The sequence below is a fragment of the Thalassophryne amazonica genome, chromosome 15, assembly GCF_902500255.1.
Source record: "Thalassophryne amazonica chromosome 15, fThaAma1.1, whole genome shotgun sequence".
Lineage (NCBI taxonomy): Eukaryota > Metazoa > Chordata > Actinopteri > Batrachoidiformes > Batrachoididae > Thalassophryne > Thalassophryne amazonica.
In genome coordinates this window covers 97,178,957-97,203,897 of record NC_047117.1, presented here as the reverse complement: position 1 = coordinate 97,203,897, position 24,941 = coordinate 97,178,957, and the positions used below count along the sequence as shown (strand labels likewise).

The window sequence follows — 24,941 nt, the reverse complement described above, 5'->3', positions numbered from 1 at the left end:
TTTAAAAGCAGGAAATTAGAGGTCATCCATGTCTTTATGTCTGTAAGACAATCCTGCAGTTTAGCTAATTGGTGTGTGTCCTCTGGCTTCATGGATCGATAAAGCTGGGTATCATCTGCGTAACAATGAAAATTTAAGCAATGCTGTCTAATAATACTGCCTAAGGGAAGCATGTGTAAAGTGAATAAAATTGGTCCTAGCACAGAACCTTGTGGAACTCCATAAGTAACCTTAGTCTGTGAAGAAGATTCCCCATTTACATGAACAAATTGTAATCTATTAGATAAATATGATTCAAACCACCACAGCACAGTGCCTTTAATACCTATGGCATGCTCTAATCTCTGTAATAATATTTTATGTTCAACAGTATCAAAAGCTGCACTGAGGTCTAACAGAACAAGCACAGAGATGAGTCCACTGTCTGAGGCCATAAGAAGATCATTTGTAACCTTCACTAATGCTGTTTCTGTACTATGATGAATTCTAAACCCTGACTGAAACTCTTCAACTAGACCATTCCTCTGCAGATGATCAGTTAACTGTTTTACAACTACCCTTTCAAGAATTTCTGAGAAAAACGGAAGGTTGGAGATTGGCCTATAATTAGCTAAGATAGCTGGGTCAAGTGATGGCTTTTTAAGTAATGGTTTAATTACTGCCACCTTAAAAGCCTGTGGTACATAGCCAACTAATAAAGATAGATTGATCATATTTAAGATCGAAGCATTAATTAATGGTAGGGCTTCCTTGAGCAGCGTGGTAGGAATGGGGTCTAATAGACACGTTGATGGTTTGGAGAAAGTAACTAATGAAAACTCAGACAGAACAATCGGAGAGAAAGACTCTAACCAAATACCGGCATCACTGAAAGCAGCCAAAGAGAACAGTATGTCTTTGGGATGGTTATGAGTAATTTTTTCTCTAATAGTTCAAATTTTATTAGCAAAGAAAGTCATGAAGTCATTACTAGTTAAAGTTAAAGGAATACTCCTCTCAATAGAGCTCTGACTCTGTCAGCCTGGCTATAGTGCTGAAAAGAAACCTGTGGTTGTTCTTATTTTCTTCAATTAGTGATGAGTAGTAAGATGTCCTAGCTTTATGGAGGGCTTTTTTATAGAGCAACAGACTTTTTCCAGGCTAAGTGAAGATCTTCTAAATTAGTGAGACGCCATTTCCTCTCCAACTTACGGGTTATCTGCTTTAAGCTGCGAGTTTGTGAGTTATACCACGGAGTCAGGCACTTCTGATTTAAAGCTCTCTTTTTCAGAGGGGCTACAGCATCCAAAGTTGTCCTCAATGAGGATATAAAACTATTGACGAGATACTCTCTCACTCACAGAGTTTAGGTAGCTACTCTGCCCTGTGGTATATGGCATTGGAGAACATAAAGAAGGAATCATATCCTTAAACCTAGTTACTGTTGTGTGGGCTGCCTGAAGAGGAGGTACTGCTGGCCCAACGCCAGAGGGCGCCCTGCCTGAAGGCAGGCTTCAGGCACCAGAGGGCGCAGTCGCCGCCAGGAGCACCAGGAACTTTGACAGCTGTCACTCATCTACTCATCATGCCTCACCCATAAAAGCCTGGAGAAGACACCACACCTCTGCCGAGAAATCGTCAAACCGTACAGGTAGACTCAGCTGTCTTCATATGTATCTCAGCTAAGCTTTGTTGTAACATACCTTTGCATCTGAGCTGGAAGCTGTTGTTCAGTGATTTTGTGAGTTTGCAGCTTTTCCATTTGTAGCCGAGTCGGAGGGAGTTGATTGGAGTTGGCGTTCCCGCTCTGCACTCCAGTACTCAAGTGGAAATTGGGGTCTGCACGGTAACACTCAGGACTTGTGAAAACAGGAGGTGGAGGTGTTTTCTCCTCCCGAAGAAGGACTCGTTTGCTGACTGTTTACTGGGTGTGTTCACTCACACCCACTATTAACTGTTTCTGTTTCCTGCCAGCAGTACCCGATCTGACAGCTGGAGACGGTGGCCACCTGGGGACTCAGGACTTGGCAGCTCCGGGGTGTTCCAGATCCGTTGGCGGTGGAAATTGTGTGGGTTCCGACTCTTCTCTGGACAGGCGTCTCCTATCCTCGAGCCTGCCCACACGACACCAACTTGTGATTGACTGTAGTATAAATTGTATCTGTATCAGTTGTGCACTTTTCACAACATTAAATTGTTACTTTTGCATTTCCATTGACCGTTCATTTATGCCCCCTGTTGTGGGTCCGTGTCATCACACTTTTCACAACAGTTACAGCGCTTTCTGAAAGACTTCTACTGTAATGAAACTTATTCCCCACTGCTGGGTAGTCCATCAGAGTAAATGTTATTAAGAAATGATCAGACAGAAGGGGGTTTTCAGGGAATACTGTTAAGTCTTCAATTTCCATACCATAAGTCAGAACAAGATCTAAGGTATGATTAAAGTGGTGGGTGGACTCATTTACATTTTGAGCAAAGCCAATCGAGTCTAACAATAGATTAAATGCAGTGTTGAGGCTGTCATTCTCAGCATCTGTGTGGATGTTAAAATCGCCCACTATAATTATCTTATCTGAGCTGAGCACTAAGTCAGACAAAAGGTCCAAAAATTCACAGAGAAACTCACAGTAACGACCAGGTGGACGATAGATAACAAATAAAACTGGTTTTTGGGACTTCCAATTTGGATGAACAAGACTAAGAGTCAAGCTTTCAAATGAATTAAAGCTCTGTCTGGGTTTTTGATTAATTAATAAGCTGGAATGGAAGATTGCTGCTAATCCTCCGCCTCGGCCCGTGCTACGAGCATTCTGGCAGTTAGTGTGACTCGGGGGTGTTGACTCATTTAACATATTCATCCTGCTGTAACCAGGTTTCTGTAAGGCAGAATAAATCAATATGTTGATCAATTAAAATTAACATTAAATCGGTGTGTAACTTTGCAAAAACAATGTCGGACTCTGTAGTTTTCTCTGGGCCCCTCCCCAATCGGACCGGGAGTGACATGTTTAGCCGCCTGTTCTCCTTGAATTGCTGGCTGTCTGAGTGGTGTCCAAAAAATGAGGTGGGCTTCATAGATAATTGGCAAAGCTTCTGGGGAAAACCTGGTCTTGTTAGGAGAGACGGCATCCATCCCACTTTGGATGGAGCAGCTCTCATTTCTGGAAATCTGGCCAATTTTCTTAAATCCTCCAAACCGTGACTATCCAGGGTTGGGACCAGGAAGCAGAGTTGTAGTCTTACACACCTCTCTGCAGCTTCCCTCCCCTTGCCATCCCCTCATTACCCCATCCCCGTAGAGACGGTGCCTGCTCCCAGACCACCAACAACCAGCAAAAATCTACTTAAGCATAAAAATTCAAAAAGAAAAAATAATATAGCACCTTCAACTGCACCACAGACTAAAACAGTTAAATGTGGTCTATTAAACATTAGGTCTCTCTCTTCTAAGTCCCTGTTGGTAAATGATATAATAATTGATCAACATATTGATTTATTCTGCCTAACAGAAACCTGGTTACAGCAGGATGAATATGTTAGTTTAAATGAGTCAACACCCCCGAGTCACACTAACTGTCAGAATGCTCGTAGCACGGGCCGAGGAGGAGGATTAGCAGCAATCTTCCATTCCAGCTTATTAATTAATCAAAAACCCAGACAGAGCTTTAATTCATTTGAAAGCTTGTCTCTTAGTCTTGTCTATCCAAATTGGAAGTCCCAAAAACCAGTTTTATTTGTTATTATCTATCGTCCACCTGGTCGTTACTGTGAGTTTCTCTGTGAATTTTCAGACCTTTTGTCTGACTTAGTGCTTAGCTCAGATAAGATAATTATAGTGGGCGATTTTAACATCCACACAGATGCCGAGAATGACAGCCTCAACACTGCATTTAATCTATTATTAGACTCTATTGGCTTTGCTCAAAAAGTAAATGAGTCCACCCACCACTTTAATCATATCTTAGATCTTGTTCTGACTTATGGTATGGAAATAGAAGACTTAACAGTATTCCCTGAAAACTCCCTTCTGTCTGATCATTTCTTAATAACATTTACATTTACTCTGATGGACCACCCAGCAGTGGGGAATAAGTTTCATTACACTAGAAGTCTTTCAGAAAGCGCTGTAACTAGGTTTAAGGATATGATTCCTTCTTTATGTTCTCTAATGCCATATACCAACGCAGTGCAGAGTAGCTACCTAAACTCTGTAAGGGAGATAGAGCATCTCGTCAATAGTTTTACATCCTCATTGAAGACAACTTTGGATGCTGTAGCTCCTCTGAAAAAGAGAGCTTTAAATCAGAAGTGCCTGACTCCGTGGTATAACTCACAAACTCGCAGCTTAAAGCAGATAACCCGTAAGTTGGAGAGGAAATAGCGTCTCACTAATTTAGAAGATCTTCACTTAGCCTGGAAAAAGAGTCTGTTGCTCTATAAAAAAAGCCCTCCGTAAAGCTAGGACATCTTTCTACTCATCACTAATTGAAGAAAATAAGAACAACCCCAGGTTTCTTTTCAGCACTGTAGCCAGGCTGACAAAGAGTCAGAGCTCTATTGAGCTGAGTATTCCATTAACTTTAACTAGTAATGACTTAATGACTTTCTTTGCTAACAAAATTTTAACTATTAGAGAAAAAATTACTCATAACCATCCCAAAGACGTATCGTTATCTTTGGCTGCTTTCAGTGATGCCGGCATTTGGTTAGACTCTTTCTCTCCGATTGTTCTGTCTGAGTTATTTTCATTAGTTACTTCATCCAAACCATCAACATGTTTATTAGACCCCATTCCTACCAGGCTGCTCAAGGAAGCCCTACCATTATTTAATGCTTCGATCTTAAATATGATCAATCTATCTTTATTAGTTGGCTATGTACCACAGGCTTTTAAGGTGGCAGTAATTAAACCATTACTTAAAAAGCCATCACTTGACCCAGCTATCTTAGCTAATTATAGGCCAATCTCCAACCTTCCTTTTTTCTCAAAAATTCTTGAAAGGGTAGTTGTAAAACAGCTAACTGATCATCTGCAGAGGAATGGTCTATTTGAAGAGTTTCAGTCAGGTTTTAGAATTCATCATAGTACAGAAACAGCATTAGTGAAGGTTACAAATGATCTTCTTATGGCCTCGGACAGTGGACTCGTCTCTGTGCTTGTTCTGTTGGACCTCAGTGCTGCTTTTGATACTGTTGACCATAAAATTTTATTACAGAGATTAGAGCATGCCATAGGTATTAAAGGCACTGCGCTGCGGTGGTTTGAATCATATTTGTCTAATAGATTACAATTTGTTCATGTAAATGGGGAGTCTTCTTCACAGACTAAAGTTAATTATGGAGTTCCACAAGGTTCTGTGCTAGGACCAATTTTATTCACTTTATACATGCTTCCCTTAGGCAGTATTATTAGACGGTATTGCTTAAATTTTCATTGTTACGCAGATGATACCCAGCTTTATCTATCCATGAAGCCAGAGGACACACACCAATTAGCTAAACTGCAGGATTGTCTTACAGACATAAAGACATGGATGACCTCTAATTTCCTGCTTTTAAACTCAGATAAAACTGAAGTTATTGTACTTGGCCCCACAAATCTTAGAAACATGGTGTCTAACCAGATCCTTACTCTGGATGGCATTACCCTGACCTCTAGTAATACTGTGAGAAATCTTGGAGTCATTTTTGATCAGGATATGTCATTCAAAGCGCATATTAAACAAATATGTAGGACTGCTTTTTTGCATTTACGCAATATCTCTAAAATCAGAAAGGTCTTGTCTCAGAGTGATGCTGAAAAACTAATTCATGCATTTATTTCCTCTAGGCTGGACTATTGTAATTCATTATTATCAGGTTGTCCTAAAAGTTCCCTAAAAAGCCTTCAGTTAATTCAAAATGCTGCAGCTAGAGTACTGACGGGGACTAGAAGGAGAGAGCATATCTCACCCATATTGGCCTCTCTTCATTGGCTTCCTGTTAATTCTAGAATAGAATTTAAAATTCTTCTTCTTACTTATAAGGTTTTGAATAATCAGGTCCCATCTTATCTTAGGGACCTCGTAGTACCATATCACCCCAATAGAGCGCTTCACTCTCAGACTGCAGGCTTACTTGTAGTTCCTAGGGTTTGTAAGAGTAGAATGGGAGGCAGAGCCTTCAGCTTTCAGGCTCCTCTCCTGTGGAACCAGCTCCCAATTCAGATCAGGGAGACAGACACCCTCTCTACTTTTAAGATTAGGCTTAAAACGTTCCTTTTTGCTAAAGCTTATAGTTAGGGCTGGATCAGGTGACCCTGAACCATCCCTTAGTTATGCTGCTATAGACGTAGACTGCTGGGGGGTTCCCATGATGCACTGTTTCTTTCTCTTTTTGCTCTGTATGCACCACTCTGCATTTAATCATTAGTGATCGATCTCTGCTCCCCTCCACAGCATGTCTTTTTCCTGGTTCTCTCCCTCAGCCCCAACCAGTCCCAGCAGAAGACTGCCCCTCCCTGAGCCTGGTTCTGCTGGAGGTTTCTTCCTGTTAAAAGGGAGTTTTTCCTTCCCACTGTAGCCAAGTGCTTGCTCACAGGGGGTCGTTTTGACCGTTGGGGTTTTACATAATTATTGTATGGCCTTGCCTTACAATATAAAGCGCCTTGGGGCAACTGTTTGTTGTGATTTGGCGCTATATATATATATATATAAAAAAAAAATTGATTGATTGAATTGAATTGATCAATTATTATATCATTTACTAACAGGGACTTAGAAGAGAGAGATCTAATGTTTAATAGACCACATTTAACTGTTTTAGTCTGTGGTGCAGTTGAACGTGCTATATTATTTTCTTTTTGAATTTTTATGCTTAAATAGATTTTTGCTGGTTATTGGTGGTCTGGGAGCAGGCACCGTCTCTACGGGGATGGTGTAAGGAGGGGATGGCAGGGGGAGAGAACCTGCAGAGAGGTGTGTAAGACTACAACTCTGCTTCCTGGTCCCAACCCTGGATAGTGACGGTTTGGAGGATTTAAGAAAATTGGCCAGATTTCTAAAAATGAGAGCTGCTCCATCCAAAGTGGGATGGATGCCGTCTCTCCTAACAAGACCAGGTTTTCCCCAGAAGCTTTGCCAATTATCTACGAAGCCCATCTCATTTTTTGGACACCACTCAGACAGCCAGCAATTCAGGGAGAACATGCGGCTAAACATGTCAATCCCGGTCTGATTGGGGAGGGGCCCAGAGAAAACTACAGAGTCCGACATTGTTTTTGCAAAGTTACACACCGATTCAATGTTAATTTTAGTGACCTCCGATTGGCGTAACCGGGTGTCATTACTGCCGACGTGAATTACAATCTTACCAAATTTACGCTTAGCCTTAGCCAGCAGTTTCAAATTTCCTTCAGTGTCACCTGCTCTGGCCCCCGGAAGACAACTGACTATAGTTGCTGGTGTCACTAACTTCACATTTCTCAAAACATTCGCCAATAACCAGAGTTTGTTCCTCGGTGGGTGTGTCGCCGAATGGGGAAAACTGGTTAGAGATGTGAACAGGTTGGCGGTGTACACGGGGCTTCTGTTTAGAACTACGCTTCCTCCTCACAGTCACCCAGTCGGCCTGCTTTCCCGGCTGCTCGGGATCCGCTGGAGGGGAACTAACGACGGCTAAGCTACCTTGGTCCGCACCAACTACAGGGGCCTGGCTAGCTGTAGGATTTTCCAAGGTGCGGAGCTGAGTCTCCAATTCGCCCAGCCTGGCCTCCAAAGCTACGAATAAGCTACACTTATTACAATTACCTTTACTGCTAAAGGAGGCTGAGGAATAACTAAACATTTCACACCCAGAGCAGAGAAGTGCGGGAGAGACAGGAGAAGACGCCATGCTAAACCGGCTAAGAGCTAGTAGCTGCGCTAAGCTAGCGGATTCCTAAAAACACACAAAGTGAATAATGTGTAAATAATTTAGAGTTGATTCAGCAGAGGGAGTGCTTTAGTTAAGGCACGTGAAGATTACACTGTGAAACAAATCGTTATCTAGTTATCTAGATCAATCTAACTACGGAGATTAAACAGCTAACAGATACAGCAAAACACCGCTGTGCTCCGGAACAGGAAGTGATACAATACCGCAGTGAGAGCCAACCACCAGTAGAAATAAAAATAATAAATGAAATAAATAGAAATTGAATTTGAATTAAGAACAGGGGTATGTAAACATTTGAGCACAACTGTATAAAACAACTCAAGTTATGTTTTGGGTGCACTTCCACTCTGACATGGTCTCAGCCTTAATATTCCCAAAGTTATTGCTTTTGCATTATGAGTACACTTCAAATGTTTCTTGCATTATTTTTTAATAAACTTGTACAAAAAATAAATAAATAAATAATTCTGACAGCAGATACATGAAGATGGAGCATCAAGGTGTTGACGTCACAACAGCTGTTGCTGCACTCACTGCTAACTGGTGCTCTGATGGCATGTGAACATTAAATATCTAACGTGCATCATCTTTGCAAGAAACATTATAGAGACAAGTAATGTGTACACACAAACTATGAAGGCCCAGTTCTCCTGGAAGAGTTCAGAATACCCACATTTAACTAAATGCACAGTATATTAACACTCTATTCATGTTTTAAGGACATTAATGATTTGATTAAATAATTTTCATTCATTAATGTATTGTCCAAATGTCCTGCATGACCATGAACTTGATGCCGTTTCATCCTCATCATTAAAATTTTCAACTGTACCAGTTGAGTTAGTTTGCTTAGTTTAGAGTGGAGTCGATGTTCATATTGCAGTGTAACAGTTTTGGCTTTTGTTAAATTTATTTGCCAATAATTGATCAATTGCTCCCAACAGTTTCTCCTGCCATTAACACATTAATGTCCTCACATTTTTCAATAGAATGCAGTAATATACAAATAATGTTTGAATTCAATGGTCCAAATATTTAATTCAGTGAAAGATGGAACATTAACATTAACATTAAATATTTGGACCATGGAAAAAAAAAGTAAAAACATTCATTACTTGTTTTATATAATGGCTAAAATAGATTCTTGTCATATGATATTATATTAATTTATAACAACAGAAAAGGAACTTACATTTTGGTGTTTGTCACTGGTGCGTAATAGTCCAACACGAACGTTAAATAGGAGTCCAAAATTGTTCTCAGTCAACTTGCAAAAACAGTTAGTTCAAAAATAATTCTGACAATGTAGCCCATGATACTTCTCAAAAAAAAAAATACTGTGTACTTCCTCAGTTCAGCGAAAAATCACTTTAGAAATTTGTCCAGGTTTTCATCCTAACAGCTTTTCATGCCTCCAAATGGCTTACAGAGTAGTGGATTTGTTTTGTGCGTGTGTGTGTGTGTATGTGTGTTAGAAGAATTAGCTAACACCCAACGGGCATCTGGTAAGGATGCCCCCCTTGGCACCTCCCTAGGGAGGTGTTCCAGGCACATCCATCTGGGAGGAGACCCCAGGGAAGACCCATGAATAGGTGGAGAGATTATATCTCCACCCTGGCCTGGGAACGCCTCGAGATCCCCCAGTCAGAGGTGGTCAATGTAGCCCAGGAAAGGGAAGTCTTGCATCCCCTTCTGGAGCTGTTGAACCTCGTGACCCAATGTCGGATAAGCAGTTGAAGATGAGTGATGAGTGAGTTAAGAATTAGCGCTGTCAATTAGCTCATTCAAACTGTCATCTATCAGCAAAACAAACTCCATCATGTTTAGCTAAACACCGCTCACACTAGTGTGTGCATGGGCAGTGTTCGCAGTGTGCAATGGTACAAAACATATGGAACCAAATTTGTACAGTAAATGGAACGAATAATCCATGTCATGTGACATACAAAGCACTAACTATTCTTTTATTGGTTCATTCATGTTTTGGGGGTTAACACACCCTGGTCAGGACATTAGCTTATCGCAGGGCCATGTACATACAAATACATTCAGTCAGACACATGCAAACCTATGGTCAACTTAGAGTCACAAGTTCATCTAACCTGCATGTCTTTGGAAGAGGGAGGACACCAGAGTACCCAAAGAGAACCCACACAATCTCCACACAGAAAGGACCAGGTGGGAAGCAATCCCATGACCTTCTTGCTGTGAGGCAACAGTGCTAACTGCTAAGCCACCGTGCTGTCAAAAATATTATGATGATCTGATTTAATTGCATTCCATTACAGTCCTGACAAGAAATTGCAAATATCAACATCTATAAATGGGTGACAGTTCTTGGTAGATCATCACTTTCTCAGTCAGTCCAATAAACGCCATTTAACGATGATGTTAGTGCTTCTTCCTCCTGTTTATAATTAGTCTGCGATTCATTTTTTTTTGTCAGCAAATTTTATGTCCAAACCGTCTAAACTTCAGGGGACACCACACAACTATTTCACTTTCGTCTGTTGTGAAATTGTTCTGGCTTATTCAATTTTGGGGACATATCTTATTCATCACTGACATTTGTGACTTTTGTCCTGCACAGAGAGCTCGTCATGGAACATCTTGTAGAGAGGAATAGAGCGATGGCAGTTTCCAGATTGCGTCTTGCATGTGTGTGTGAGACGGAGACCTGCAGCAGTCGCTGTGCATATGGTAGTCAATAAATGTCACACCCCAATGTCAAAAGATGCTCTGGCCACAGATGCCAGAGTCCATGGGTTTTAGTCTCCTGGTTAGCGTGCTCGCCTCCCATGCCAGAGATCGTGAGTTTGCGTCTCAAGTGGAACAACGAGACTGGAGAGTACATACACAATGCAGAGGTTAAATGTGCAACTCTCAGTTTAGAATGATTCTGATTCACAAACATATGCATGGTGGTGAGAACACAATTGGCTAATACACGTCACAGATCCAGTGTTGATTTTGCACATGCAATTAATGCAGAGCATAAGAACATTTCTGCACAGATATTAGTGAATGAGGCCCATTGTTCTTAAATTCTGAAAATATTTATTTATTTATTTGATAATATGTGGTTCGCGCTAAGAAGCTGCAACTTATTTTGGTGTCAAATAGCTGGGTGGAAATATTCGCTCTGTGTTCCTCATTGACTTAGCTAGCTGTGAAGCTCACAAATAGACCGACCAGTAGACCACATTGAAGAAGAGGAAGGAGAACGGGAAAAGGGCTCTTGCATAGAGATCAATGCGTTTGGCAGCAGCAGGTATAACCGGTTTGGATGGGTTGGGTTTCTTGCTGGCTTTGATCTGAGACTTAAGAGGTCCCGTCACTTCAACCGGTTTACCGTAACAGTCAAAGTTGGAAAGTTCAAAGTCTCGAGGTAAAGATCCAACAATGCTGAAGTCATTGGAGCGAAGGTCTGACTTTGAGGTGCACACTTTCTTACAACGAGTTTCTGCAACCTGTTAAAAGAAAAAGTTGGAATAAATCAGGCCATTAAATAGTTACTTAATTCAAATAGGAACAAATTTAAACTTTATAAATAATTTAGATTTTGTTTCATCCATTTTCAGATTAATTAATTCTTTTTCTGCTGCTTGTCCGGGTTGCGGTGCCAGCCAACCAGGCAACTCGTAACACACTTCCCTATCTTTGGCCAAGTTCTCTAACTCTTCATAGCGAATCCCGGGGCATTGCCAAGCCAGAGGGGAGATATAATCTATCCAGCATGTCCTGGGTCTTCCCCAGGTCCTCTTTCCTGCCTGGAAGACCACACCCCCCCCTCCCCCCCCCCCACCACCCCATGAAGACAACCAGATGGCATCCTCACCAGATGTCTGAACCACCTCAGCCTCCTTTCAATGTGAAGAAGCAACAACCTTACACAGACTCTCACCCAGATAGTCGAGCTTCTCATCCTGTCCAGGAGTGCAAGCACAGATACCTGACTGAAGAATCTCATTTCCGGTGTTTGCATCTGCAACTTTATTCTTTTGGTCATTACCCAAAGTTCACAACCACAGGAAAGGATAGGAGCCTAAACTGAGAGTCTCGCCTTCTGGCTCAGCTCCTTTTTCACCATGATGGTCTGGTACAGCCCCTGCTGGATCACAGCCTTAATCTGTCTATTGATCTCACTCTCCATCTTACCCCCACTCATGAACAAGATCCCAAGATACTTGAATTTCTCCACTTGGGGGAATAACTCTTCCCTGAACCAGAGGGGACAATCCACCCTCTTCTGACAGAGCACCATGGTCTCAGATTTGGAGGAGCTGATCTTCCTCCCAGTTCCTTCAAACTTGCCCTCAAACCTGCCCAGTACCATTTTGGAATTAGTATTATCCAGATGTTTCAGGCTATGAACATACCAAACATCACGTCTAATTTTAGGGCCCACAAATTTAGAGGATGTCCCACAGAGTTGGACACTTGACTACAATCAATGCTTTACAGAAATCAACAATGGCTGCAGGAAGCTCTGTTCAGAATAAAATAAATAATTCACAATTATTAAATGGAGCATGTGCTAGCATCAAGTGTTACTGCATCCACCACACCATGGAACCACCTTGGGTCCTGGATAGGCGTGTCCTTGATCAGGTGAAATGGGGCATGTCCATGGCCTTCTCCAGCCATTGGAGTCCTCAACACTGTGGTACCTGTGTCCTGTAACATGTCCAGAGAATCTCACCACATGGACTAAATGTGGTGTCTGATGTTCCCTCACAGTGTAAGTGATCCTCCTCATCCGAGTCTCACTAAGTAACCGTTCACTGGACACAAAGTCATTCCAGCAGAACAGAAGGAACCTCCACAGAGACCTGGTACCAAAGACATCTAGTCATCACTTTATGTCAATATTCACATTTTCACAAGCCAAAGTTCTGTTGCTCAGCAGCAAACCTTCACAGCTCCAATAATATTCCTCAATTGAGCACCTTTTTTTTTGTTGTTGTTTTTTATGTTTGAACCACTACAGTGAATTAGATTTACCTGCAGAGTTTGAACATGTATCGGCGTTCCTCCAGTCCCATTCACAGTGTCTTTATTTAGGGACTTCTTTCCGTCATCTTTCAAAGCTTTCTCCTTGATGGCAAGTTTGGCTTTTTCCTCTTCAATCAGTTTCGGACTGTTTAATATGACCTACAGATGCACGGAGAGTGAGTTCAAATTTTATACAACTAGTACAGTGCCCATAGGAAGTTTGTATTTGTATAGAAAATTGGTAGCTTAAGTAGATTTTTCATGGATGGTCGTATGAGGCTGTGCTTGAAGGTGGGATGTACAGAGGGGTGTACTTACTCTTACATAGTTTTAACAGACAAAGTGTACGTTTAACACATGATTGACAATGAGATACAAAGAGACACACTGATAGTTATTTTAAGAAAAAGACTGACATTCATCCAACATGGTCAGACATATATATATATATACACACACATATATATATATATATATATATATATATATATATATATATATATATATATATATATATATATATATACACACACACATAGAGATACAGGAAGGACTAAACATAGTTAGTGTTCATGAAGCACAAACGATGTGAATACAGAAGTTATTGATAATGTGAGTCAGGGACATTTAGGTTTGCTGTGAAATTTGTGGACTGATTGGTAACTATTGTGTTCATATATTTTGGCTTTTAGCAAGGACACTCAAGGGAGTTGACCTCATTCCAACTAATCAATCAATCATTTATTTATAAATCAAATCAAAGTTATTTATATAGCGCCAAATCACAACAAACAGTTGCCCCAAGGCGCTTTATATTGTAAGGCAAAAGCCATACAATACACAGTATTACACAGTAGCCAGAGTGTGTCCAAAGTACTTTACAGTAAAACACAGATTCATAAAAATAAAACACACACAACAAAGTAAAAACAGCACATATAAACAGAACATGTCACCTCCCCACTAGACAACAAAAGCCAGCTTCAATAAATAAGTCATTAACTTGAATTTAAAAAGTGGTCGGTCAGGAATAGTGTGTAAGTCGAGAGGTAGTTTGTTCCACAGCCTGGGTTCAGCTACCATAAAAGCACCATCACCCCAGAGTTTATATTTTAACCTCGGAGCATCTAAGTAAAGCTGGCCAGCTGGCTGACTGTAAGTGCAGACAAGTAAGAAGGTGCGAGGCTTTAATAACTAATATTAGAATCAATTCCAAAGTGAACTGGAAGCCAGTGGAGTGAGTACCCGTACGTAGGGTTTAAGTAGGTCAGTCAGGTAGGCAGGTGCCAGTCCGTGAACAATTTTACAGGCTAGTAGTAGAACCTTAAAATCTGATCTCACAGGGACAGGAAGACAGTAAAGAGATGCCAAAATGGGTTTTGTGTGATCAAACTTTCTGCTTCCTGTCAAAACTCTGGCAGCAGTATTTTGAGCCAGTTGGAGACCCTTAATGCTGGAGCGCGATAAACCAGAAACTAGAACATTGCAGTAGTAAATCTAGAAGAGACAAACGCATGAATCAGGGTCTTGGCATCAGCCATAGACAGGATGGGACGAAACTATACTTTGCAGGTGGAAGAAAGCAGTCCTCATAATATCTCTAATGAGGAACTCAAAGGACAATGTAGGATCAAAAATTACCCCAAGGTTCCTCACTTTGTCATTGTGATGTATGACACACGAGCCTAGGCTAAGTGTTAGCTAGTCAAATTGATGCCGATGTCTCAATGGATCAAGAACCATCATTTTTGTCTTGTCAGAGTTTAAAAGTAGGAAGTTGCTAGACATCCAGCTTTTCAATGATGCAAGACAATCTTCTAAGGATTTTATGTGGATGAGATTACCATTACTTATCGGCACGTATAACTGAATATCAACAGCACAGCACTGAAGGGTAATCCCAAAACACCGCAATATGTGCCCAAGGGATGCTATATAAAGGGAGAAAAGCAGGGGGCCTTAGACAGACCCCTGTGGAACCCCAAAAGTTCATGTCACTAAGATTAGAGGTAGTGTTATTGTACAAAGCACAGTGAGAATGACTGGTCAGGTATGATGTCAACCGCGCAAGTGCACTCCCAGTAATCCCAAAATGATTCTCCAGCCTATCCAGTAGAATATGATGATCCACTGTATCAAATGCAGCACTGAGATCTAACAGCACCAGAACTGTAGTGGTGTCAGAATCCACTGCAAGCAGAACATCATTCAACACTTTAGTGAGAGCCGTCTCTCTGGAATGATATTTTCTAAAAGCAGACTGCAGAGGCTCAAAAAGATTATTCTCAGTAAGATAGTCCACGAGCTGCCATGAAACCACTTTTTCCAGAATTTTAGAGCAAAATTATAGATTTGATATCAGTCCATAGTTGGTCAAAACACTAGGGTCAAAGTTAGATTTGGTTTAATCACTGCAGATGGTTTAATCACTGCAGATGTGAAACATTTAGGGACAGATACAGAGCTTAATCAAAGATTAATAATTTCCAGCACAGTCGGCCCAAGAGTGGACGACATGTCCGTTGGTATGGGATTTGGTGTGGGCCAGTTTGTTGGTATGGGATCAAATAAGCAGGTTTAGCTTTTTGTAGATGTTACAAGTTTCATCAGCACGCCTAGTGACATACTATCAAATTCTGTAAAATTAGGTAATACCTCAGTAATGGCACCCACCTCAATAGCAGGGTATAGTGGCTGGTTTAAGGCATGTTGGGATATGTTTAACCTAATGTCTTCTATTTTATTCTCAAAGTAATCCAAGAAATCTTGTGCTGTAAAAGGAGAGTGAACCTGTGGAAGACCTCCTGTGTGGTCTTGGTTCCCAAAACACCACACGCCAAGGAACCAGCCCACTACAGATCAGTTGCCCTGACCTCCCACCTCATGAAGACCATGGAGCGGCTCATCCTGTCTCATCTCCACACCGTGGTGAGCGACATCCTAGACCCACTGCAGTTCGCCTACAGGCCCAACATCGGGGTAGATGATGCTGTCATCTACCTGCTGCAGCGAGTGCTCACCCACCTGGAGACCGGCGGGAGCACTGTGAGAGTCATGTTCTTTGATTTCTCCAGCACTTTCAACACCATCAGACCGGTGCTGCTGCAGAGGAAGCTGGAGGATGCAGGTGTGGATGGACATCTCACCGCCTGGAACATCGACTACCTCACTGACCACCCACATTAAGTGCGGCTGCGCGGCTGTCAGTCTGAGGTGGTAAGGTGCAGCACCAGGGCCTCCCAGGGCACTGTCCTCTCGCCTTTCCTCTTCACCCTTTACACCTCGGACTTCACCTACAACACGGACAGCTGCCATCTCCAGAAGTTCTCTGACTCCGCCATTGTGGGTTGTGTGTCTGAGGGGAACAAGCTGGAGTACCGGTTGGTCATCACAGACTTTTTGGACTGGTGTGAGCGCAACCACTTGTGTCTCAACACCAGTAAGACGAAGGAGATGGTGAATGACTTCAGGAGGAAACCACCACCTCACCCACCGGTGAACATCCAGGGGGAGAACATAGAGACCGTGGACAATTTCAAATACCTGGGTGTTCACCTCAACAACAAACTGGACTGGACTCACATCACTGATGCCCTGTACAAGAAAGGCCAGAGTCGCCTCCACCTCCTGAGGAGACTGAGATCCTTTGGACTGAGCAGGCCTCTGCTTAAGACCTTCTATGACTCTGTTGTGGCCTCTGCTCTCCTCTATGCTGTTGTCTGTTGGGACCCGGGCAGCACAGAGCGGGAGAGAAAGAGACTGAATAAGCTGGTCAGTTCAAATCCATCATGGACAACTCCTCTCACCCTCTACACTGGACTGTAGTGGAGCTGAGCAGCTCATTCAGTGTCAGACTGAGGCACCCTCAGTGCAAGAAGGAACGATACCGCAGGTTGTTCCTCCCTGCTGCTGTCACACTGTACAATAACACTGTGAAATAACCACATGCAATAACATGTCCACAAATCACGTGCAATATTAATATGTCCACAAATCATGTGCAATAACAACTCGTTTACAAATCCCAGCACTAATGTCACCTTACCACACCTAAATTCCACTAAGATGCTCCTGTCTTTTTCAATTCCAATCATGTTTACGTATGCAAGTGTAATTATACATATGTACGTATGTATGTATATGTGTGTGTGTATATATATATATATATATATATATATATATATATACATATATGAGGTCTGTTAGAAAAGTATCCGACCTTATTATTTTTTTCAAAAACCATATGGATTTGAATCACGTGTGATTGCGTCAGCCAAGCTTGAACCCTCATGTGCATGCGTGAGTTTTTTCATGCCTGTCGGTTGCGTCATTCGCCTGTGAGCAGGCTTTGAGTGAGGTGTGGTCTACCCCTCTCATCTATTTTTTATTGCGAATAAATGTCTGAACGATTTGGATCTTTGCTGCATCAGTTTTTTTCCAGAAACTGTGAGAGACCTCCAGGTGGACACCGTTCGAAAAATTAATATGGCTTTCAGGGACGATTTTATGGGGATTAAACAGATTAAGGAGTGTTACTGCCCCTTTAAGGACAGCCCACAACTGCTGAGAGCGCAGCGCTCTCCCAGCGCCGATGGACAGGCTGACACCCCTCACAAACAACCAGATCATTTCCAACGTGAAAGCTTTGTTGATCCGGGACGTCGTCTGACTTTCACAAAAAGGCAGAAGATGTGGACATCAGCACTTTTTCCGGCACATTCCACCGTTACAGGACTTTTTTTTTTTCATGGAAAAAGAAGCCGAGGGACACGCCACGGAGCCGTTCATTACGCGGGACAAAACCACCTCGGTGTTGGTCTCACAGGACGGCTTTCAGGTGGATTTCAGACGGATTCCGGTTGCTTTCCAGTCGTGTGAATATCCGATTGTGATTGTGCATGAGCTGGACATGCCAGAACATGTCCTGTGAGGCTTCATCACAGTGTTTCTTTTCGCCATGCAGCTCCGCTGCAATGCCGGAATTCCTCCGCCTTTGTTCCTCTTTCCATGACAAAAACTCCTGTAACAGTGAAATGTGCCGTTCATTTCTAAACTGGACGCTGTCTTGATCCGGTATGTCCTTTGACTAGCACAGGAATTATGAAAAGACGTGGACATCAGCACTTTTTCGGCACATTAAGACAGACGTGCGGAGGAGTTCGGCGCGTCGTGGTGCAGCCGCTCGGCGCAAACAAATGCCGTGATGAAGCCTCACAGGACATGTTGGGGCTTGTCCAGCTCAAGCTCAATTTCTCGGATATTCACACGACAGAAAAGCAACCGGAATCCATCTGAAAGCCGTCCTGAGAGACCAACACCAAGGTGGTTTTGTGCCGCGTCAAGAGCGGCACGGTGGCGCGTCCCTCGGCTTCTTTTTCCATGAAAAAAACTCCTGTAACGGTGGAATGTGCCGGAAAAAGTGCTGATGTCCACGTCTTTTCAAAATTCCTGTGCTAGTCAGAGGACATACCGGATCAAGACAGCGTCCAGTTTAGAAATGAACGGCACATTTCACTGTTACAGGAGTTTTTGTCATGGAAAGAGGAACAAAGGTGGAGGTATTCTGCGCGTCGCGGCGGCGCTGCATGGCGAAAAGAAACACCGTGATGAAACCTCACAGGACATGTTCTGGCATGTCCAGCTCATGCACAATCACAATCGGTTATTCACACGACTGGAAAGCAACCGGAATCCGTCTGAAATCCACCTTTAAGCCGTCCTGTGAGACCATCACTGAGGTGGTTTTGTCCCGCGTAATGAACGGCTCCGTGGCGCGTCCCTCGGCTTCTTTTTCCATGAAAAAAAAATAAACTCCTGTAACGGTGGAATGTGCCAGAAAAAAGTGCTGATGTCCACATCTTCTGTCTTTTTGTGAAAGTCAGACGACGTCCCGGATCAACAAAGCTTTCACGTTGGAAATGATCTGGTTGTTTGTGAGGGGTGTCAGCCTGTCCATCGGCGCTGGGAGCGCGCTGCACTCTAAGCAGTTGTGGGCCGTCCTTAAAGGGGCAGTAACACTCCTTAATCTGTTTAATCCCCATAAAATCATCCCTGAAAGCCATATTAATTTTTCGAACGGTGTCCACCTGGAGGTCTCTCACAGTTTCTGGAAAAAAATTGATGCAGCAAAGATCCAAATTGTTCAGACATTTATTCGCAATAAAAAACAGACGAGAGGGGTGGACCACACCTCTCTCAAAGCCTGCTCACAGGCAAATGAAGCAACCGATAGGCATGAAAAAACTTGCGCATGCGCACAAGGGTTCAAGCTTGTCTGACGCAATCACACGTAATTCAAATCCATATGGTTTTTGAAAAAAATAAGGTCGGATACTTTTCTAACAGACCTCGTATATATATATATATATATATATATATATATATATATTCTATTTCTACCTCATTTTCTTATTTTATCATATTGTTACAAGTATTATTATTATTGCTTATCCTTGCACACGCTGTTTGATGTACATTTTCCTGTATTCACACCCATCTTGTGTTTTTTTTTTTGTTTTTGTTTTTTTTTAAGAGCTGACGTAACATGTAAATTTCTCCACTGGGAGATCAATAAAGTCTTATCTTAATATCAGGGCTATAAGCTGCTACTTTTTTCATACATTTCAAACACTGCAGCTAATTTTTGATTTTTTACAGGCTTTCATGTAATTTACCCATAAGTCGAAATACGTGCATTAATGTTGTCCATTAATTGGCTGAAAGCCGTGGTCCTCATGTGGAGAAAATTCACGCAGAGTAAATAAAAGTCTTATCTGTTCGTGGAATTCATCATCATATGTTCCTGAAGAAAAAATAATCCACATAAAGCCTCCTGAATTTGGAAAACATCTGAAAATACTTTACTTCCTCGTGTGGCTGAAAAAAAAAATTCTCAGTGACACCGCACTTAGCGCAACAGTTCAGAACTCAGATCAGGGTTTCAGCGGCGGAGGTAGTCCATCAGGTTGGTGAGTGTCAGGCCTTGGTGTTGGTGTTCAGGCCGATGGGAGACAGGCTCGGTCTGCATCAGGTGTAATCTGTTTGCAGAATGTCTGAGGCGCTGCATTCGTAATTTCCGCACGCTTCCATGAGCCGCAATTTGGGCATGAAGTTTAAAGAGTCATTGCACCTGGTTAACGGTTCATTTACCACAGGCAATGGGCAATTCTGTCTGAACGTGAGGAAATTATCCCATCATCCACAAAGAAAAAAGAAAATGTTAAAATTACTCTGTTTTGCCTTTGTGTGTTGCGGAGATGTGCGTGACACCGTGTGTGCGTATGTGTGTGCACGCCGTGCTCCTCCAATATGACATATTTCAACCTACCATCCCTGGTTCTCAAGAGCAGGCACCTAAGTTGCTCTACTCTACTTTTCTATTTTACTTTTCCTTTTTAGATATTTAGATGTACCTTAGTATACTAGCATAGTTCCACCTTAGAATTGGAATATAATTTATAAGATATATCTTACTGAATTTTCATGCTGATAGTCTAAGATAGCATCATGCCATGTGAGGCGGAATACTTCTAATTTTGAACTACGCCATTTCCGTTCTAGATCTCTAGCCTTATGCTTGAGGTCACGTAGGTAATCACTGAACCAAGGTGACTGTGTTTTTTTTTGGGGGGGGGGGGGGGGGGGTGATTTTAATATAGGTAGTGCAATCATGTCGAGTGGCGTTTTGATCACTGAGTTTAAACTGTCCACAAGACTGTCTACTGATTGGGCATTTTTCAAACGTGAAACTAAGATATCAGACAGTCTAGCTTCAAGTTCAGTCGTAGTTGATGAGTTGATGCATCGCTGCAGTGATAAATAAGGTTGTTGTTCCACTAAACATGGCAGCAAAACTGTAAACCTAATAAGTGAGTGATCAGAGACCACTGATGCAATAGGCATGATTTCAATATTCATGACAGCAATAATAAGTGCAAGAACAAATTCCAGGGTATTTCCACTTACAGTGAGGAAAATAAGTATTTGAACACCCTGCGGTTTTGCAAGTTCTCCCACTTAGAAATCATGGAGGGGTCTGAAATTTTCATCTTAGGTGCATGTCCACTGTGAGAGACATAATCTTAAAAAAAATAAAAAATCCGGAAATCACAATGTATAATTTTTTTAATAATTTATTTGTATGTTACTGCTGCAAATAAGTATTTGAACACCTGTGAAAATCAATGCTAATATTTGGCACAGGGTTAGGGTTAGGGTTAGTAGCCTTTGTAGTAGCCTTTGTTTGCAATTACAGAGGTCAAATGTTTCCTGTAGTTTTTCCACCAGGTTTGCAGACACTGCAGCAGGGATTTTGGTCCACTGCTCCATACAGATCTTCTCTAGATGTTTCAGGTTTGGAGTTTCAGCTCCCTCCAAAGATTTTCTATTGAGTTCAGGTCTGGAGACTGGCCAGGCCACTCCAGGACCTTGAAATGCTTCTTACGGAGCCCATCCTTAGTTGCCCTGGCTGTGTGTTTGGGGTCATTGTCATGCTGGAAGACCCAGCCATGACCCATCTTCAATGCTCTTACTGAGGGAATCAAATCAAAATCAAATCAATTTTATTTATATAGCGCCAAATCACAACAAACAGTTGCCCCAAGGCGCTTTATACTGTAAGGCAAAAGCCATACAATAATTACAGAAAAACCCCAACGGTCAAAATGACCCCCTGTGAGCAAGCACTTGGTGACAGTGAGAAGGAAAAACTCCCTTTTAACAGGAAGAAACCTCCAGCAGAACCAGGCTCAGGGAGGGGCAGTCTTCTGCTGGGACTGGTTGGGGCTGAGGGGAGAGAATCAGGGAAAAGACATGCTGTGGAAGAGAGCAGAGATCAATCACTAATGATTAAATGCAGAGTGGTGCATACAGAGCAAAAAGAGAAAGAAACACTCAGTGCATCATGGGAACCCCCAGCAATCTAAGTCTATAGCAGCATGACTAAGGGATGGTTAAGGGTCACCTGATCCAATCCTAACTATAAGCTTTAGCAAAAAGGAAAGTTTTAAGCCTAATCTTAAAAGTAGAGAGGGTGTCTGTCTCCCTGATCCGAACTGGGAGCTGGTTCCAGAGGAGAGGAGCCTGAAAGCTGAAGGCTCTGCCTCCCATTCTAATCTTAAAAACCCTAGGAACTACAAGTAAGCCTGCAGTCAGAGCGAAGCGCTCTATTGGGGTGATATGGTACTATGAGGTCCCTAAGATAAGATGGGACATGATTATTCAAAACCTTATAAGTAAGAAGAAGAATTTTAAATTCTATTCTAGAATTAACAGGAAGCCAATGAAGAGAGGCCAATATTGGTGAGATATGGTCTCTCCTTCTAGTCCCCGTTAGTACTCTACCTGCAGCATTTTGAATTAACTGAAGGCTTTTCAGGGAACTTTTTGGACAACCTGATAATAATGAATTACAATAGTCCAGCCTAGAAGAAATAAATGCATGAATTAGCTTTTCAGCATCACTCTGAGATAAGACCTTTCTAATTTTAGAGATATTGCACAAATGCAAAAAAGCAGTCCTACATAGTTGCTTAATATGCTCATTGAAGGAAAGAAAGTCATGAAGTCATTACTAGTTAAAGTTAAAGTTAAATGAATACTTGGCTCAATAGAGCTCTGACTCTGTCAGCCTGGCTACAGTGCTGTTAAGAAACCTGGGGTTGTTGTTATTTTCTTCAATTAGTGATGAGTAGTAAGATGTCCTAGCTTTATGGAGGGCTTTTTTATAGAGCAACAGACTCTTTTTCTAGGCTAAATGAAGATCTTCTAAATTAGTGAGATGCCATTTCCTCTCCAACTTACGGGTTATCTGCTTTAAGCTGCGAGTTTGTGAGTTATACCACGGAGTCAGGCACTTCTGATTTAAGGCCCTCTTTTTCAGAGGAGCTACAGCATCCAAAGTTGTGCTCAATGAGGATGTAAAACTATTGACGAGATAATCTATCTCACTCACAGAGTTTAGGTAGCTACTCTGCACTGTGTTGGTATATGGCATTGGAGAACATAACAAAGAAGGAATCATATCCTTAAACCTAGTAACAGCGCTTTCCGAAAGACTTCTGCTGTAATGAAACTTATTCCCCACTGCTGGGTAGTCCATTAAAGTAAATGTAAATGTTATTAAGAAATGATCAGACAGAAGGGGGTTTTCAGGGAATACTGTTAAGTCTTCAATTTCCATACCATAAGTCAGAACAAGATCTAAAGCATGGTTAAAGTGGTGGGTGGACTCATTTACATTTTGAGCGAAGCCAACTGAGTCTAATAATAGATTAAATGCAGTGTTGAGGCTGTCATTCTCAGCATCTATGTGGATGTTAAAATCGCCCACTATAATTATCTTATCTGAGCTAAGCACTAAGTCAGACAAAAGGTCTGAAAATTCACAGAGAAACTCACAGTAACGACCAGGTGGACGATAGATAACAACAAATAAAAATGGTTTTTGGGACTTCCAATTTGGATGGACAAGACTAAGAGTCAAGCTTTCAAATGAATTAAAGCTCTGTCTGGGTTTTTGATTAATTAATAAGCTGGAGTGGAAGATTGCTGCTAATCCTCCGCCTCAGCCCATGCTACAAGCATTCTGACAGTTAGTGTGACTCGGGGGTGTTGACTCATTTAAACTAACATATTCATCCTGCTGTAACCAGGTTTCTGTTAGGCAGAATAAATCAATATGTTGATCAATTATTATATAATTTACTTACAGGGAGTTAGAAGAGAGAGACCTAATGTTTAATAAACCACATTCAATTGTTTTAGTCTGTGGAGCAGTTGAAGGTGCTATATTATTTTTTCTTTTTGAATTTTTATGCTTAAATAGATTTTTACTGTTATGTGTCGGACGCAGCTCGGAGAACCGACCAGCGTTTGAAGGACCCAGTATGAAATAAGCAGAGCACGGTACAAAGGCTAACTGAATTTAATACATAACAGTGATCATAATAATAATAAAAGGTGCGGTCTGGCGTGGTGCGCTCCCAGCAGCGCTAATGGTCCGGAGCCAGAAGCTGTTTCGGACCCAAGGACCCCGCCGACACCCCCCAGGTGGCCGCAACAACCGAGTCTGTGAAAGAAGGAACCATTATGTGAGTCCACACTCTACACACAGAACACTTAAAGGTGTACAAACAGCAAACACTTCCTGGCTTGATTACTGATCAGCTTCCAACCTGCAGGCATGGAACATCCCGTTCACAAATCACCACTGCAGTGGAAGCTGATACATGACTAACATACAGCTCAATACAATAAGGTGTGAGGGACACCACATTTACTGACTGTATAACTGTTAGTCACAAAATCCAACGTACCTCAGGAAGTGTGCTGACGAGCGTGAGACCTCACCCTCTCCTCTTTCACAGACCGTGCATCAAACCTGGACATTCTCAGCGTCCGCTGCTGATGAGATGGCTCCCAAGACGACGATCTCACCCGTCTGGTCACAAGGTCGAGTCTCTGGCAAATGCACACTGTGCACTTCAGTCTTAAATGCCAACATACTCCAATCCCTCCAGATGCACCTCAGCTGTGAGTCCTGACGAGTCGCAGGTGATCAGGGTGAAGTCCTCCTAACAGCCTCAGCAACACAGCCACTCAGTCCCAAATGCACGCCACCTGGGAGGAAACCAAATGACAAACAAACCGGCAGCCAGGCCCCCCCAGCCATACAACAGTACCCCACCCTCACGCAGGGACCAACACCCCCCAGAGGGCCACCCGCCAGCTCCAGGAGTAATAACCACGGCCGAGGTCCCTCTGGGATCCACCGTCACCCACGGGGACTACCAGCGCCCCCCAGAGGACCACTCGTCAACCCCAGGAGACGCCTCCCCACACGACCAATGGACCCAGCCCCGGCCGCCCACGGCTAGATGGACCCAACGCCTTTTCCCCCCCAGAGGACACCACAGTCAAACCCTGAGGGTGGAAACTGGGGGAGGGAAAAAAAAAAAACAAAAACCCCAAACCCCCCCCCCCCCTCCCCTCCCGGGTGCAGAGGCCACCTGGGAAACGCCCAGCTCAACCTAACTGCACCCCTCCAGCAA

At 42.5% G+C, this 24,941-nt stretch overlaps 1 protein-coding gene across 2 annotated transcripts in view; it reads right to left on the bottom strand.

The window, feature by feature from the left end:
- Positions 1–11,025: 11,025 nt before the first annotated feature.
- Positions 11,026–24,941, bottom strand: part of LOC117526353 (glycine receptor subunit beta-like) — a 158,609-nt gene continuing 144,693 nt past the window's right edge. For both annotated transcript variants that reach the window (XM_034188419.1, XM_034188418.1), the window contains exons 10-11: positions 12,901–13,050; positions 11,026–11,366 (exon numbers count right to left, since the gene is read on the bottom strand). In XM_034188419.1, the coding sequence (XP_034044310.1) occupies positions 11,073–11,366; positions 12,901–13,050 (444 nt within the window). In that variant the 3' untranslated portion in view covers positions 11,026–11,072. The remainder of the gene's footprint in view (positions 11,367–12,900; positions 13,051–24,941) is intronic.